The sequence below is a fragment of the Cucumis sativus genome, chromosome 4 (assembly GCF_000004075.3).
Source record: "Cucumis sativus cultivar 9930 chromosome 4, Cucumber_9930_V3, whole genome shotgun sequence".
In the NCBI taxonomy this organism is placed as follows: Eukaryota; Viridiplantae; Streptophyta; class Magnoliopsida; order Cucurbitales; family Cucurbitaceae; genus Cucumis; species Cucumis sativus.
Window position 1 is genome coordinate 1760367 of NC_026658.2, and position 18038 is coordinate 1778404.

Below are 18038 nucleotides of genomic sequence, written 5' to 3' on the forward strand. Positions count from 1 at the left end.
AAAATTAAAATTTAAAAATGAAAATTTTGAAGGTTTTGGTTTTTTCTTATAATTTGAAAACAAAGACTAAATTCTACAAAAAACAAAAAACAAAAAAAGAGAGGCCGAGCCGAGAATGAACGCTGCCATGAAATCTTAACTCTTTCCCCTGTTCTTCCCTCTCTTGTGATCACCGCCTCCTCAGCACCATATTCCTCTGTATACTTCTTCTTTTCGTTGCCATGGAGTTTGAATCCTACTACGAAATTTCCCGCACCGCCGACTTCATTCACACCCGCAACTTCACCCGAGTTGCATTGCAGGTGAAATTCCCCAAATACTTCAGGATGAAACCATTCTTCTCACTTCTATCTCTGCTCATTATTAACCAATGACAGAAAGTTTTGTTTCTGCGTTCTTCGACATCTTCATGTTTGAGTTTGATTCATATCAAGTGCTTACTCATATTCGGTTTTTGTGTATGTATAAATATTGCTAGTTCATGGGATTCTTTTCATTTCTGGTTATTTTTCTCTTTTTATATATTTCTTATTTAAAAATTGAATTTGGGTTTCTTTCCTTTTGGTGTATGGGTGTTCATATTCTTTTGAGCATACTTTTAAGCTAGGCCCTTGTTTTTTAACTCTCTGAACTTTAGTTCTGACGTTTTTTTCCACTCTTTTTCTTTGTTTTCTTTTGAGAATTTTAGTTCCCTGATGAGCTCTTGAAGGATTCAACTAGAGTGGTGAGGGCTTTGAAGGATAGGCTTCGTGTGCTTGATGAATCTGATACAAATCATAGTGATAGCAAAAGTGAGGTTAGGTTGTTCGTAATGGCTGATACTACTTATGGTAGTTGTTGTGTTGATGAGGTTGGAGCAGCTCATGCTAATGCTGATTGTGTTATACACTATGGACATACCTGTCTGAGCCCGTGAGTACCAATCTACTCTGGCATGATGCTTTCTACTCAAGGTTTTTTTTTTCTTTTTCTTTTCACCTTGGAGTCTCCATAGAAATCAGCATCCTAAGTATTGTATCGTTTTTGCAAATTTGTGCTATTTTTGCATTATTGAGTGAGAAATTACAGCTAAAGAAGTTTGTAATGAACCCTTGGGAAGTGGAGTGTAGATGTACTATGCTTCATAATTTATATTTAGTGGTTGGTGCATATGCATATGAAATTAGTCTTTGCATTATCAGCAGAATGCTTCAAAAGTCTGAAATATAATTCGACTGGTGTAAAAAAAATTATAAATTTCCTGCCATACTATTGGCCGTGGCTGTAGCATCACTAAATGAAGTATTTATGTTATCAATCATCTCGTAAGAGACATCTACATGGTTATGCTAACCTTTATTGAGCATTCACCATTTCTTGTGATTGAGCAAATGAGGTTCCTAGTTGGATCACCCCTAAGTTGGATCCGACTCCGACCGACCAATGATCACCCTTAAGTTGGATGCGTCTCTACCAAGACGTTTTATATGTTTGACATTCCTCATCATTTGGATTTTTGGATTTTAGTTTTTTTCTTGAATGCTTTTTACTTATTCTTCCTTGTTCAGTGTTCTTAGTTGATTTCTTAATTTGAATATTAATATTTACATCCCTTCTGAAAGATTGGTAGATCAAGTGATAGATAGTAATGGTGTAACCTTTTGTCACATTACAAGTAGTCTTACAAATCACCTTCTCTGGTGTCTTTCAGGACAACAACACTTCCAGCACTTTTTGTTTTTGGAAAGGATTCAATCGATGTACCCACTTGTGCCAAAACTTTATCCCAGTACAGTTTGTCCAGTGGAAAGCCTGTTTTGGTATGCATTCGTATTCTGTGATCAATATACTTCTTTTTGTTTGTTTGTTTTTTAAGAATAACATTACAACATCCATTACCAAGAACAAAGGAACAATAACAAAAAAAAAAAAAAAAAAACCAAGTAAAAAACATAGGCTCTACTCCTAGCACCCAAAACAGGAAAACTCCCATAAGCTCAAGATCTCCAGTTATTTACAATAAGAAAAGGCATGTAAACAAAAAAATCCCCCCTCGTTGTCCATCATAATCATATTCCTCAAGTTGCCTTTTGGCATTCTAGTCTTTTTCTTATTCACAATTTGATCATATACAGGATTCAGCATGATGGCCAATAAGATTTACCGTCAATCATTTGAATTTTAAAGTACTATAGTGATTTGAATATGCCACCTGCACGGATTTACTTAATGGTGTGCCTGCAAATTGTATATAATTGAATATGATTCCATATTATCTTATTAGAAAAAGATATATGATTCCATATTATGCCCAGTAATGGTCTCAGATTCATGGAAATCAAATTACTAGATACTCTTCTTTATTGTTTGTTTGTATATTTATATCAGTATTTACATATCGATTATCAAACATACAAATAAAAAAAGTTGAATTGTAGGAATTCTCTTATATGAAAACGTGAAACTATTCACCTCTGTTTAATAAAAAATTATTATTCTAATTGTTTCTCAAGAAAACAAAGCTAGTAATTTGTTATATCACAACTCCGTCGGATTATTTACTCCAACTAAGGTTGCATTTGTTTTCTTTTCTTTTTGTTGTTTCTGTATGTTTCACTTTGAAGCTTGTACTCCAGAATGTAGTGACAATGTAACATCAAGATGTTTTTATAGGAGTGTGAAAGCTTATCTAACTTCTTCAACAGGTTCTTTTCGGGCTGGAATATGCACATTCAATGCTTGATATTAAACAGAGACTATTAGATTCATTCCAGACAAGCAGTTTGGGATCAGAATTGGAAGTTCATTTTGCAGATGTTAAATGTTCAAGTTTGGATCCATCCCCACATCATGAAAATGTTGTCAAAGGTGGGGAACAAGCTTCCAATGCTGAAAGTGGGAGTTCTGAGAGCATAGCTGGAGCTAGGCATCACATTGGAGGCTTGTTTTGGGAGTTACCTAAAGAGCGAAGAGTGAAAGACTGCTCACTTTTCTGGATAGGTTCTGAAAATTCAGCCTTTGCCAATGTGGTTCTAACATTTAATGGCTGTGAGATAGGTGCGTGGATTATAATGATCTGCATTGAGTTTATCTTATTAGCTATGATGCTGAATATTATTCTGTTGCTATTTCTTCTTCTGACCACATGTTCTCAATCTGGTGACCTGTTTGGTGGCTCCAGCCTCCAGCAATCTTGTTCTACCATAAATTTTAAACTCACAGATTGACTAAACTTATTTGTTTTTGAATTTAGTCAGATATGATGCAAAAGAAAGTTGGTTGGTTACTGATGTATCCAAGCAGAGAAGGATCCTTAAGCGCAGGTAAAGTTGGCAACTCAGATTTGTTATTTATATTCTTACACTTTCAACTTTTTTCCAATCTGTTTGTAAGACAGTGTGCTTTCTCTTGTTGCTTACAATCACCTGTTATAAAGTGCACTTCTTTTTCTTTTTCTTTTCCTTTTTGAGATAAAAACTGGTTACAACAATCATCTTTTCTTTTATTTAATTTATCTTATCATGTTTCAAGCAGATATTACTTGGTGGAGAAGGCAAAGGATGCTGCTATTGTTGGAATTTTGGTTGGTACTCTTGGTTTAGGTATGTACTCAGATGATTGAAATGATTGGAGGATAATGTAGTACAGCATTTTATGGGATGAAAGACTAAATTTCTAAGTACTCCATTGTATGTAATTGGAAAGTTCTTTGATTTCTTTTAGTGTTTTTCCCCTCACTTTGTGTTTACACGATCCTCCATCTCCCTTTTTCTTTTACTTATTTTAATAAGAAACAAATTAGATATATGGAAGAAGGTAAATGCCCCATTCTACAGAGTTTCAAGAGGTTTCTCTAGTATGTTTTCAACCATAAAATTAGAATATTCACAAAAAGTTTTAGGAAGATTGGTCCTAGAGGTGGCAATAAAGTGATGCCGATGGTACCCCAAACATCAATCAGGGAAGTACATCTTCTTCTTCTGTTTTTTCCCCTCCCAACTAAACCTTATTATTCATAGAGTAGGTTCTACGAGGAAAGGGGAGAAAATTGAAGTGAGGGACTAGTTGGGAATTGTGGAGAGATTGAGACCTCATGACAATTTGAAAGGTTTTTTTATCCTTTTCTTTTCCATGTTGATAGTGAACTCATTGGCAATTACTGATGGAAGTGGAAGCTGCTATTATTTTTTACATCAACAATCAAACTATTTCCAAGAATCTTTCTGAGTTTCTGTTAGGCTACCACCTAACAAGTACAGTCAAAAACAACAAAGGACACATAAATAGAGAAATATATATTGCAATATTAAGGGAAGTTATAACATGGCCTTTTGAGTGGACTACTCTCTTTCAAAATTCCCTCATGGGAAATTTTTACTAAAATCTTTGCCCCTTGCCTCCGACCCACTCCCTCTATTATAACATAAAAATTCTAACTCGCTATTTACTAACATGCTCTCTTCCAATAACCATATTCTTCTTTCGCTTGTTTAGACTTCTTTATTTAGCTCTTTGTATAATTCTCTTGTACATTGGGTTCTTATTATTAATAAAGAAGTTTGTCTCCGTTTCAAAAAAAAATTTCCCTAACTAGGGGCTTGCTGAAAGTGATATTAAATTAAAAAGTATTTTTGGCTTATCTGGTGCTCGTTTTTCCACTGAAATGTTACTCGGTTTTTAGATTACAACTGTTAGAATGTTGAGCATTAAACGTTGTAATATTTTGGATATATGTTCATATTCTTAATCTGTTAACAATTGATTGGATTTTTCTTTGTTGAGATCCAGATGAATATTATTCTACTCTATTGTTTTGTGGATTTCAAACCCTTTTTTAATTTGGTGATGCTTTATGCAGCTGGTTACCTCCATATTATTCATCAGATGAAAGAACTGATCACTGGAGCAGGGAAGAAGGCTTATACGCTTGTTATGGGAAAACCCAATCCTGCAAAGCTTGCCAACTTCCCTGAGGTATTTATCCGACTCATGACTTAATTTGGGTGTTTTTTCTTTTTACCATATCTTTACTGGTAGGTTAATTCCTTTGCATTTATTCCAGTGTGGTGTATTCATATATGTTTCTTGCGCCCAAACTGCACTTATGGATAGCAAAGAGTATCTTGCTCCCGTTATTACTCCATTTGAAGCCACACTAGCTTTCAGCAGGTACCTTTAATGTCTGTCTCGTTAAATCATGCCATTTGAGCTGTCTTAGCTCTATAAAAAACTCAGGACCAAAATAGATTTAACATCTTCATGAAGTCAAGGTAGAACCATACTTCTAGTTATGATTTTGTGGTTTTTTTTTTTTCCAATTATTGTAGTAGTTAAATTCACCTGTTCAAGCATTGTCCAGTGGATCAAGCATGCGCAGAAATTATTTTCCAATAAACAGATGAATCTATGCAAACATTTTAAAGTTGAATGGAGGAAGGATGTCTATGATTATTTGGATATAATAGTGGATTATCTTAGCTCTTATTTCTAAATTTCATCGAGAGATCTTTCGCTGAAGAATGGGAATTTTAATTGTGTAGAGGAAGTCAATGGACGGGAGCTTACGTTATGGAATTTCAAGATTTGATTGATTTCTCAACACCTGAAGAAGCAAACCGATCAGATGAAGCTCGATATTCTTTTTTGCAAGGCGGATATGTCGAAGATTGGGATTCCCAAGGTAATAACCTTCATGCTGTACTTCATTTTCGTGCTGCAATTGCCCTTTTTTAATAAAATAGCATCAAACTTGGAAATTGATCATTACTTCCCCCCTCCACCCCCAAAAGTATTTTCATGTCAATTTTTAAACATTGATCTCAAACTTTTATTTAGGTGGTTGAGGTCCAACAGTCTTATTTATACACGAGGAAGGAGTTTTGGAATTTTTTTAATGTATTTTGTAAACGTCAAGTTGGGGTGTTCACGGTTTGGTAGCCAAACCAAACCGAACTGAGAATTTTCATTTTGTCATTTGGTTCTGTTTGGTCTATTTTAATGAACACCCTAATTGTCAAGACTGGAGAAACATTGAGCTTCTAAATTACCAAAACAAAGAAAATTACATTGTGATAAAATAGACTGGAAATCCAGAAGCCATCTTGAAAACTCGTTTAATTATTTTTACTGAAATGGAGAATTACTGGCTACATGGATTTTAGTTACATTGTCCACGACTTCAATGTATTAACTTTACTTAAAGCCTCACATTCATTGTGTCAAATTGCTCTCTCAAGCATTTTATCTGTGTTTCCAAGCAGAAAATACTGAGGAAGAAAATGGAGCACATGCTCTAGTAACCGCAACAGAGAAGGCTCTCCAGTTGCGTGATAATCGAAACTCACTTATTGAAGGAACTGCCAGGTCTGGAGCAGAATTTTTTGCAACTCGTTCCTTTCAAGGCTTAGATATTAACAATGGCAGTTTAGAGCCGGAGCCATATGTGATAGGGAGGAGTGGCAAGGCATCAGGGTATCAAGACGAGAAAAACAGGTAAGAAGAAAAATGCTGAAGATGTAGGCCATGGCAGGTGCTGGGAAAAAGAGGTTAGTGTTCAATTCTTCAAGGAGATATTAAAATTAGGTTTCTGAAGATAGTCTAAGTTTTGAAAAACTGTGGTATATGAATGAAAAACGTTATAAAACTGTTGTGCACGATGAAAGTGCTATTTAGAAGAAAGGATAATTTTATTTATTTCTTAGAACAAGTGATTGATGCAATCATAGTGTATAATAATAAATTTTGATTTAGATTCGACGATTGGTCTTTAGAATTTACTGTGCTAAACTGTTTTTCTTTTGTTTGAAAAGATACGAGATGCTCCAAATTAGCACAGCATAGCACTAGTATACTGTATTATCACCTACCTCAATGAAAAAAGACCTGAGATAGGTATTTGCACATGTATTTGTTACTAGAAAAACACATTATTTTGTTACAAGGGGATTCCCATTGATGTCTTTTAGTGGTTTATGTGATACACACCTGTTGACCATAAATGTAAAAGCTTTGCAATTACAACTATGAACAGAAGGAAAGAAAAAAAACACATTGGTATTGACATAGATTGTTATGGACGATTTTGGACGAAAGAGCATGTTCAACATTTAGAAATAACGGAAACAATAAAGTTAAGAAAATAGCATAGCATGATTTGGGGGGAAAGTGGCTAACTTAGAATTGTATTGGATCTTCTTGTATAGGCAGTTTAGCTGGGGCCTTGGTCTAAGCCATTATTCTTGGCCTCGACACCAAATGCCTAATGGGCTATGCTTCACGCATTCTTCGATTTTGATCGACTTCAGCAAAGCACCAAACAACCTATGGTTTCTTGGGTGTGTGGAAGGATATCCAATGGAATTCCAAAATTTGTGAAAGAAAAAGTAGGTTTATGAAACAAGCAGAGAACATTAAACAAAATCAAATTGAAAAGGGAAAGCAAATTGGTGTCGAATCCGATCTTTTTAATTCCACTTTGTAGATAGATTACTTTATGGAAATGGGATTAGGTTTGTTTGTTTGTTTTTTTCCTCTAAAGATAAAATAAGAATTGAATTGTGTCAAAGTACAACAATGAACGAATTCAAAATGATCAGCAAAATATAGAACACCCTTTTTGAACACTTTTATTATTTATTTATTTTTTAAATTTCATTTCATAATTATTTATTCACGTTCATCTTTGATCGCATTCACAAGTCGGAGCATGATAGATATTGATGGTTGATTAACATTGATAGAAGAAGGTTATTAGTCTCTATTAACGATTTTTTGTAAATATTTTCAACGGTTTCGTCCAAAACAATAATTTATTTTTTAAAGAAAAATATAAAAAAAATTAATGTAGTTTTAACCAATTAAATTTGGGTGGTTAGTTTTCATCAACTGCTTCCATTAAAAAAGAAAATCATCCCAACCTAAGAAAAGAGGAAAATACATAACTCAATTAGAATGAAATACATTCGTTTTTTAGTAGATTAAAGTGGAAGGAAAGATTTGAACCATAAACTTCGTAGTTCTTACCACATAACATATGTCAATTGAGTTAAATTCTGTTATGTGTCAATTGAGTTAAGTTCGTTCTTGTTGGATCAATATGTTGTTTCTTAGTCACGTACTACTACGCTAAATGATATTATATATGAGTGTTTTGACATCTTTTCAACCAAAAAGGTTTGAATTACATAGATTCCTATTCAACTTTGGATGTTTGTGTCTTTTCAACATTTCATTTCAAAATCCTTTTAATAATAAGGATGCTACTTTTGACTCTTGACCCTTTACTAATGAGATTGGTTATATTCATGTCACATTTTAGGTTTTATTCGGTGCTGAATCTTAGTAAGTCGCCACATTCCACAGAGAGTTTAACTTTCACCTTCTTCCTAGAAGTTACGTTGAAGACATCATCATCATCTCTAAAAGTAGCAGACTAAGCCCAGTTTGAATTTATGATTTGTTAGTGAAAGCAATTACCTAATTAATCACATGCAGTGATTAGTTTACAGTGAAATTCAAATTTAAAAAATGGTAATATATTACAATGAATTATATTAATTCATGAAGTAAAATGTAATACACTATTTTTTTTTTCTTCTTTTGCACTTATGGAACAACACGAGTGTACAAGAAGGCTTAAAAGTAGTGGCCAAAAGAATTAAAAAACTGAAGCAATCAAGAAAAACTAATGAAAGAAATTATGAATATATATATTCTAACCATCATCAAAAGATGGAGTTTTTACTGTGTTCTAGTGACCTGGGCCACTAGGACTCGGTCCAGACGATAACTTTCCTAGCCAACACGAGATAGATTCCTTTGCTTTTTGATAAACTATCGAATACGGATCAATATGATAATCAACACCATGATCATGATCATCACGTGGAGTTTCTGAAAGGAGGATTCGTGCTGCATCAGCTACATTTATCTGGCTTAAAACAACACCAACTAAAACACAAACAATCAAAAGAGTAGTAATCTTTTGAAACTTCATCATAATGGTGATCAGCACCAATATGGGTTCTTCTTCTTCTTCTTCTTCTTATTTGAAAAGAGAGAGATTTATGGAGGGTTTTATAGTGAATGATAAGAGAGGGTATTTGGAAAGACTTTGATTTTGACCAAAAGAATATGAAAAATGTGGAATATTAGGGTTTTGCTGGGAAATGGGGATACACATTGGGTGGTTTCATATACATTCATGGGTGTGTAAACTTTGAATGATAATTAGTTAACGTGTCAAATTATCAATACTTGACTAATCCACCCATGAAATTAGGACAACTATGTAACTTCTTTTTCTAACTTTACATAATTCATATACTAATTATCATACTAACTTACAAATTCATTCACTAAATTATTGGAACTTACAAATTCATTCACTAAATTCTTGGGCTTTTGTTTGATTGATTTCAACTTTGAGAAGTTTTTATAACTTACGATCATGAAAAAATGTTTTTCTAGAGGAAAAAAAGACAAACCACCGAATCACACAACCACGTGAACATATCACGGGAAATAATAATGATAGCAAACGACTTAGAATAAGGAGAAGAAAGAATAGAAAACACCTTTAAAGACATGAAATGCTTTCATTTTGAACATAATTTCTCTATTTGGGTAATATATAATTTTGTTTATGAAGGTTATGCTAACTTACTTTTTTTTCTTGTACTCTATTTCAAAAATGATATCACAAACTTTAGGCAAACTTGAAAAAAGAAAATGTATAGTTCTCTATATGTTTTGGAGCAATGTTATTTTTTTTAAATATAGCAATTAATTTGATTTTTGGGAAAAGTTTGAAATAAAATCTTATTTTGTGTTTAGTTGAAAATTTTAAAAAAATGTTGAAAGGTTGACAATAGAAGTGGAAAATGGAAGAAAATGTAGTGGCTGCCATCATTCTCTCCTTTGATTTTTATTAATATGGTTTTACTTAAATTATTAATATCTATCTAAACTACAAAACCACCCTTAAAATATGATATTAGTTTTAATTACATTTTTAAATAATTAATTGCAAAAATTGAACAAAATCCTAAAGAGTTGATGTAACATTTTAATATATATATATATATATATATATATATATATATATATATATATATGTTTTATGATGTTGAATGTTAACCTTTTATTTTGTATAGGAATAATCCAACCATCAATTAAGCCTTATTTTAGGAAGTGTTGTTAGTCAATTACAAATACCCTTATTTGATGGAGGTTACTTGTGTCTATATGTTTGGATCATCTATATTTTTCTTTTTCATTTCTTATTAGTCTTTTTTAACGGTATTGTTTGCACGAGTTTCTAAAGAAATGTGTTTTGTAGAGATGAACTTGTGTTTGTGTTGATTTTAATACAATATACATGATGTTATTGAAGTTGTAATCTTGGAAGAATGTTTGAATCTTCAAATAATTTCGCTAGTCTTCAAGTGTGGTCAACTTTAGAAGGTAGAGAGTTTTCTTATTGTTAGGAGAATTCTCTCTCGGCCTCTCTAGAGTGTATGTTTTATTTTTTACCCGAAGAAAACTCCTAATTTTCAAAAACCAAAAATCAATTGGTTAGCTCTCTTGGACACAATCAACCTTCTTTTCTCAATTGGGAGAAACTGCCATGATAATGAATATAAACAATGTTGAATTTGAAATAACACAGAGCTACATTTATTATTTGAAGCATATTCTAATACAAACAGAACATACAATCTTTCTCCAACATCATTCCAAAAGTCCTACCCACAAATATATCACAACCCTCCATTTATTCGATCGATTTCCTTTCTTCAAGCTACTAGAAGGCTTTCTGTATTTGAATCCCTGCCCCAAGCCCTCTCCTTCCAAATCCTCTCAACCTCCTCAAATGTCAGTCCCTGCGTCTCGGGAACATACACGACAACGAACACAATGGCAAGCACAGCTATGGCTGCAAAGATAAGGAATGTCAGACCAGTTCCAGCTACTTCAGCAAGCGAAAGAAACGTTTGAGCCACAATCAAATTTGAAATCCAATTGACTGTTGCTGACATGCCACCACAAAGACCTCGATAAGCCTCGGGATATATCTCTGAGTTCACGGTCCACGGTACCGGTCCCATCCCAGGGGAAAAGAAAGCAATGTAGAGTGCTAATCCAATTACAGCAATACATCCATTAAGACCATTTGTTGAACCATATTGGCCAGCAAATAATGCCCCAGAAAGAATGGCAAGTGATACTATTACACCAGATAAGCTTGAAATGGCAAGTTTCTTCCTCCCGACGTGGTCGATAAGGTAGATTCCAAGAACTGTTCCAGCAGCGTTCATGGCAGCGACAATGAGGGATAGAAGGAGTGCTAACTGATTGGACCTAAAGCCAGCCATTTGGACGATAGTTGGGCTGTAGTACATGACCGTGTTGATACCAGTGAACTGCTGAAATGCCTGAATCAACAACATCAACATCGATCCATTTGTAATTAGCATATTTGAAAGTGATTTTGAAATTGCTAAAACCACATTTGTCATGATTAAAATCACTCCAAATTTTATATTTAATTTTACTATTTTAAATGCAATTTTTATATCGACAAAATTAGTTCTGAATACTAAAAACATGTTTTAGAGTGATTTTAACGTTTTGAAATTTTTAATATAAGTAATGTCCTAGAACAGATATGAGGAAATTATGTTTGAGAGGTCGAAAAGAGAAATTACTTACAAGACCAGTGAACTACTCAAATTTAAAAGTATGAAGAAGTTATAAGAGATAGCTCCAACAAGCACGGTGGAATGTTTGAGACAATTGCTCTTACTAATAAAAAACGCCCCTTTCAGTTTATTTATGATGCTTAGCTACACAAGATCTTGAAAAATTTATAAACACTAACATTTATAGTAAAGTGTTTCAAAAGGTTTTCCATAGGTCCTTTCAGAAACACTATTCTCATGTCATGATCATTCCAAACAGAAATTGAGCCTTTGAAATGGACTCAAGCCAATAAATTTGAGCTCCTACTATTAGTCAGGAATTGTACCTGAAGTCCAGCCCCAGCCAGAAATGCAATTCTGATCTCTTTTGATTTAAATACATCCATGTAGCTTACATTTATCTTTTTATGCTTTTCTTCCTCTAGTTGAGAAGAAAGATAGTCAATCTCATCTTCTAAACGAGGAAAATCATAAATTTTAGAGAGCACGGCAGTGGCTTTGGATTTTTCATCCTGCGATCCATGAAATATGATGTTAACTGAACATGTGAAAGCAAAAAACCGACACAAATTAAAAGCAATAATCACGTGCACCTTCATAAAAAGCCATCTCGGAGACTCTGGCAGAAAAAGCATGAACACAAACTGAATCACAGCTGGGACACCTGAAACTCCCAGCATCCAACGCCAAGTTCCGGGGACCTGACCAAGCACGTTGTTAAACCCCATTCACCACTTGCATTTCAAATTCTGAAAGAGAGAGTAGTGAACTAATTGTGCTAGAAAATAAGTTTTCCACATCTAGAACAAGAGACCATCAGGCCTTAATATTTTCTCTAAATTATAGAAGAGTATATAATTCTCTGAAATTTAGAACTGGTTGATGCGGGGAAACTTAGCAAGATAATGTTCTTGAAAAGTATCACGCTTATATAAGAATCAGAATCCATGGAAAGTTCCTTACTAATAAAAGGTTTAGTATCATCAACCAAATAGTAAGGTTTGTTTCCTCGAATTTCCCCTACAGGACGAGTTTACGAGGACATATGTTTTTTCACAATAACAAAAAATATGGCGGAATTGAAACATTTTGAGGTTAACAAAGCTAATTACAGTTACAAATTTCAAAGAGCTTTAAAGTAAACATTAAAAAGGTTTATAAATTTCAACAGAGGACAATTATTGTCTTCTGAAGGGCATTCAGAAAAAAGCCAAAAGCGAGGAAGACCAACGCCGTTTAAAAAGATTCAGCCTTCGAGTTATAAGTTTTCACAATCATCATGACCATCCCACATTGATAAATGAATGGAAAGAAAAAGCAAGCAACAACTAGAATTTTTTTTTTCAAGAAAATAACCTATGAGACAGGGTGATGGAAATTACAACTCAAACAAAGAATGAAGCAGCTTAAGTTAGGCAGAAAGAATGGAACAGGTTCCGTCACATGTTACTCAGTCGAATATTTAAAATACCATCCCGAAATTCTATCTTGATGCCGCCTCTTCAAACTGCAAGATGAAAACCTTTCATTCCAGTAAATTATAGCGTAATGAGCATCGACACAAATGGTTTGGCAATGCACTACAAATTAAATTACCTATAAGAGTATCGCTCGACAACTTATACATCACATAATGAATCCATACAAAGGACACAGTTAGGTCAAGTATAGTTCATAAACGAGTGTTTTCACAACTATTCTAGTTTCTGGAAATGTTTTGGTGCAATCGAGAGTTTCGAATCAAACTTTATTTGTTTTTTCTTAACTTAAATAATAATCACATTTCAACATAGTGTGACCATACTATTAAATAGCGCAGCTCACATTTCTTATCCTACATGCAAAATCTTAAAAACCAAATATTGACGATATTCTGGATATTTGTGAAGGTTTTGGAATCTTGCTTCTGAATAAGAAGATATAAACGAAAGTAACTATTAAGTATATAGCAGGCATTTATAAAGTTCTCCTGTTTGGATAAAGAAGGTATAAAATATTAAGACATAAACTCCATTTCCATACTGAAATTTTGACCAATGCAAGATCTTAAATTAAAATAATTCAGGGAAAAATAAACAAGAATTTGAATTTGAGATTCCAAAAATCATGAAAGCATTCCTAAATATTTTAAATTTAACCATAAATACTCTGAATTCTCTTTTTCTCATTGTCCATTAAAAGACATTGGTAAATTGTCTGGATAAACATAGTTGTGTATGAACTTACTTTATACACTGGCAAATTGGTAAATTGGTAAATGTACGTTGACATTTTAACTTCAGCATCAATTTAGAAAAATTGTTTCAAATTGTAGATACAGTGGCATCTCAAGTTCTACGTAGAATTTCTCAGAACACTAAAGAAATAGGCTTATAAATACTTGGGAAAAGTATATGGGTTCATTGAAAATTAAAGTTATTGGCTTGAGATACCAACAAGTTTGGAAAAGTATATGGCTATGGAAACTATAAGAAATAGGCTCATTGCCAATTGGGGTGTTGAAGTTTAATCCAAGTTTGAAATTACTAATTGACCCAAAAGCTTAAGCTAATGCGTAAAAGGAATTTAATATTATATCATCTATTACACCCACTCATTTGTGGGCTTAAAATATAAAGAAGACTCAACTAGTGGAAATCAATATTAACTGAGGAGAAATTAATATTACAAGAGTTTGAACACAATACCTCCTGAATCAATCTGCACTAATTATTAGAATTTAGAGCTGTGACAATTCTTCAATAGACATAAAAATAAACCATTTTTTTCAAAAATCTTTATTATTTAAGTAAAACCTTTTTTGCAGATCTTCATGGTACTCCTAAGAGTTCTCCCATATCTTGTTAATGGCCTATGAATCTCACATCTATAACAATAATTTTGATCCACTATGCTCCAGTTTATTTGAGGGGCCACTCCACCGGCCTAGGTTGACATGTATTATATTAAACTCTTCTTGTTTTCCAATATTTGTTTTGGCCATTCCAATAATTGGTAATATCCATATAGAATGTTAGCAGAGAACAGAAAAAAGATTGCTTCATCACTACACACGATCAAACAAGTGCAAAAGCAGAAAAATGCACCACAGATATTTCATTCAGAGTTAGTTTCAAGATCATTATTAGAATTGTTCCACAAGATGCACCCATCAAGCCATGTCTTTTACTATGTAAAATTTTCTTTCTCAAAGATAAGGAAGCTCAGTCATATCATACAAAAACACAAGAGAGGTCAAAATGAGATAAACCTAACCTGGGTAAATGCAAGATTTATGAGGTAGGAGAGAAACTGTCCAACAGTTATCATGAGCACATTAGTGCTGACTAGTCCTCCTCGTATTTCAGATGGGGATGCTTCTGCAATGTATACTGGAGCTGTGACAGATGCCACACCCACACCCATGCCAACTAGGAATCTTCCTGCTATAAGAATGTATGGATCTGGAGCTGCAGCCATTACAGCAGCACCAATTGCAAAGACAACATCAGCAAGAAGGGTTGCCTTCTTCCGCCCATAAGCATCGTTAATCCAACCCCCAGCGGCAGCACCAACAATTGCTCCAAGCACAGCCATACTCACAATTGTTTCCTGCCATTTTTCTTAAATAAGGATTACACTATAAACAGGACCATGAATGAGGAAGAGGAAGTAAAACACCTGAACGCATATTTGGTTCTCAGTTTTAATAAAAGTGAGGTTGGAAAGTCTGAGCTTATGTAATCTGAATAAAGATTGTTTTGTACTTAGGTTTGTATAGCTAATGTTTGCTTGTAGATTGATAATCTATAAAAGCTAGTTTGATTATAAAAGATAGATTTCACAATTCTAAGTTAGACAAACCTATGATTTCTTTTTTATATCCATGAGTGTCTAGGCCAGCTTACGAACACTTCAACTAATCTAACGGGACAATCCGCCTAACCTCTTAGTTAGTTATTGAGACTGTCCCTTTTTTTACCACTAGGCTAACCCACGATGGTTACAAAACCTATGAAATCAATAAAGCCTGGGGTCAAGAAACCTGCATACCAAATATAAGCCTGTCTTTGTAATCTCAAGTTCCTAAACTTAACCCGTGAACAAAACCTCATCTAAAAGCAAGGGGTGTAGAGAGACAATGGAGACGTCAGGAAAAACAAAAAAAGAGAAGGCAAGAAGTTGATTCCCAGAATTCAGGAATGTTTACCTGTAGGAAACTACTGTTTCTGACAGCCTCAAAATCATCTTTAATATAAAGAAGAGCTCCAGATATCACACCTGCAATCACCATTCATTTCTAGCTCAGACTTGGAACCGAATGGAGCTAATTAGAAAGGCAGTAAAGTCGAGAACACGGGGTTAAACTGCAAATCCTATTCAAATGCACCATGGTTTCCACAAATGAGGCTTAATCCCAACTTTCTTCGTCTAATTATTATTATGATGTTATCTAAGAGACGAGAAATAAACATATTGCATTTCCCAACTGGAAGAAACAACAGCCAGAGAAAAAGGGGATGAAGCAAAATTTTGTACGCGCTATTATAGTTAGATCCCTGTTGGGGTGCCCTTGGACATCATAAAAGAGCCATTGTGTTTCAGAGTTCTAGAATGGAGTCAGAAAAGCAACTAGATTAAAGGAGATTGGTAGGAAGACCATCCTCACAAAAGGGCTCACCAGTATCTACCAGAGAATGAGCAACTTCAAATATGCATTAACAGATCAGTCATCCATCAAAATTTGGGAAAAAAAGTAAATCAACATAAATGTCCACGACCTGCCTAGCACAAGAAATGATCTAATCCGAACAAAATTACAGATTCTCCATGATAAATCATTATTTTGTTTTCCATATGAACGAAAAGAAGAATTTTGATCAACCGAAAGGGGCAAAAAAGTAAGAGCAGAAAATCTACAGCAACTAAAATGTCTAGCATACTAGACAGAAAAAAAAAAAAAAAAAAAAAAAGAAGATAGGTTGAAACAACAAAAAAAGTTAGTCGATTGAAGATTGAATATGACCTGTATCGTAGCCGAAGAGCAAGCCACCAATCCCAGCAACCACCGTCAATCCAAGCACGTAAGGATTCTTAAAATAATACATTTTCCTCTCAGGATAAATATCCAAATACCCAGAACTTCCAGGCAGCGATTCGAGCGTGAGTGTCATAGTTAACAAGTACAGTAGAAATTCTAAGAACCCAGGTGAAATACAAGAACAAAACCAATTTCAATCCAGTAAATTCAACCTAAACAGAGAAATGGACTTCCCTTAAAACTAGAAATCAAGTTTTGGGTTCCTAAAGAAGGAAGTTGCAACAGAGAAATTGAAAAAAAAAAAAACAAAAAATATGTAATTACAGCAGCTGAACGAAAACCCACCAAGATTAAAAGGGATTGGGGGTTGAATCGAACAGTGAGCCACAAAGAATGAAGAATAGTGATTGAATTTGAAGGTAGACGATGATGAAATGGAAGAGGATGAAGAAGGCAGCTCAAAGCAAACTATAGCGATGGGAATTAAAGAAATTGGAAAGAAAAAAAGAAAAAGAGATTCTGCAATGGATCGAAATCAGAGAAAATTAAAAAAAAAAATCAGAACCAAACAAAGAGAAAATTTCCCAAGAAAAACATGAACGAATTTTTACTTCTCAGCTTAAAGCGAAGATGAATGAATCAAATAGAAAAATTAGAATGAGACATCATTTTCAGTTGATGGAACACATGTGGTTGCATGTATCAATACCCGCCACTACAAACAAGAATTCCAAACAATTTCTTTCCGTGCTTCAAATTCCAACAGACTATTGAATGCTATACTACGATGAGTAAAGGTGTAAGATTTTCTGGTCATTAAATTAAGATGATGAATTTAAACTCTAATCATTCAAATATAGAGGTGGGAGGAGTTGTTTAGTTTAAGCTTCTAAAGATGGTTGAGCATTAGAACAAAGAAAAAAATTAAGTTAGGTTGGGTTTGGAGAAGACTGAAATTTTGGATTGATCAATCCAAACATAAATTTCAATATCATGAATGTTATAACTAATATATAAATAACAAAGAAAGGACAAAAAAGTGTCATAGAGGAGATTGAATGGATAGGACAAGTTGCCATTTTGGATAAGAATCAATATCACTTTTCCTCCAATCTTCCTCTCAATGACAGATCTTGGAGTTGGAACTTTTTAAACCAATAATGATTGATGAAAAGAATATAAATGAGAGAAAAATGAGGATAAAAGTAAGATAAGATACATACAATTCAATGAAAATGTGTAATAATCCATGCAGTTTACCCTAAACTGTGTATTTGATCCACAATATAACTTCACATACTGCATGGTTAGATACTATTGATAGGTTTCACGATAAC

General features: G+C 33.8%; 2 protein-coding genes across 2 annotated transcripts; one reads left to right on the plus strand and one right to left on the minus strand.

Moving 5' to 3' along the window:
• Window positions 1-68: 68 nt before the first annotated feature.
• On the plus strand, window positions 69-6753 carry LOC101217867 (2-(3-amino-3-carboxypropyl)histidine synthase subunit 2). The gene is made up of 10 exons (XM_004152079.3): window positions 69-302; window positions 689-912; window positions 1691-1799; window positions 2685-3036; window positions 3233-3302; window positions 3514-3581; window positions 4838-4953; window positions 5042-5148; window positions 5520-5659; window positions 6240-6753. The coding sequence occupies exons 1-10, from the start codon at window positions 222-224 to the stop codon at window positions 6473-6475; spliced, it is 1503 nt and encodes a 500-aa protein (XP_004152127.1). The 5' UTR covers window positions 69-221; the 3' UTR covers window positions 6476-6753.
• Window positions 6754-10602: 3849 nt separating this feature from the next.
• On the minus strand, window positions 10603-17683 carry LOC101217163 (inositol transporter 1). The gene is made up of 6 exons (XM_004152076.3): window positions 16687-17683; window positions 15871-15941; window positions 14937-15272; window positions 12275-12382; window positions 12008-12193; window positions 10603-11414 (listed from the first exon to the last, which is right to left on the minus strand). Exons 1-6 carry the CDS (start codon window positions 16832-16834, stop codon window positions 10776-10778), a joined length of 1488 nt encoding a protein of 495 aa, XP_004152124.1. The 5' UTR covers window positions 16835-17683; the 3' UTR covers window positions 10603-10775.
• Window positions 17684-18038: the final 355 nt, after the last annotated feature.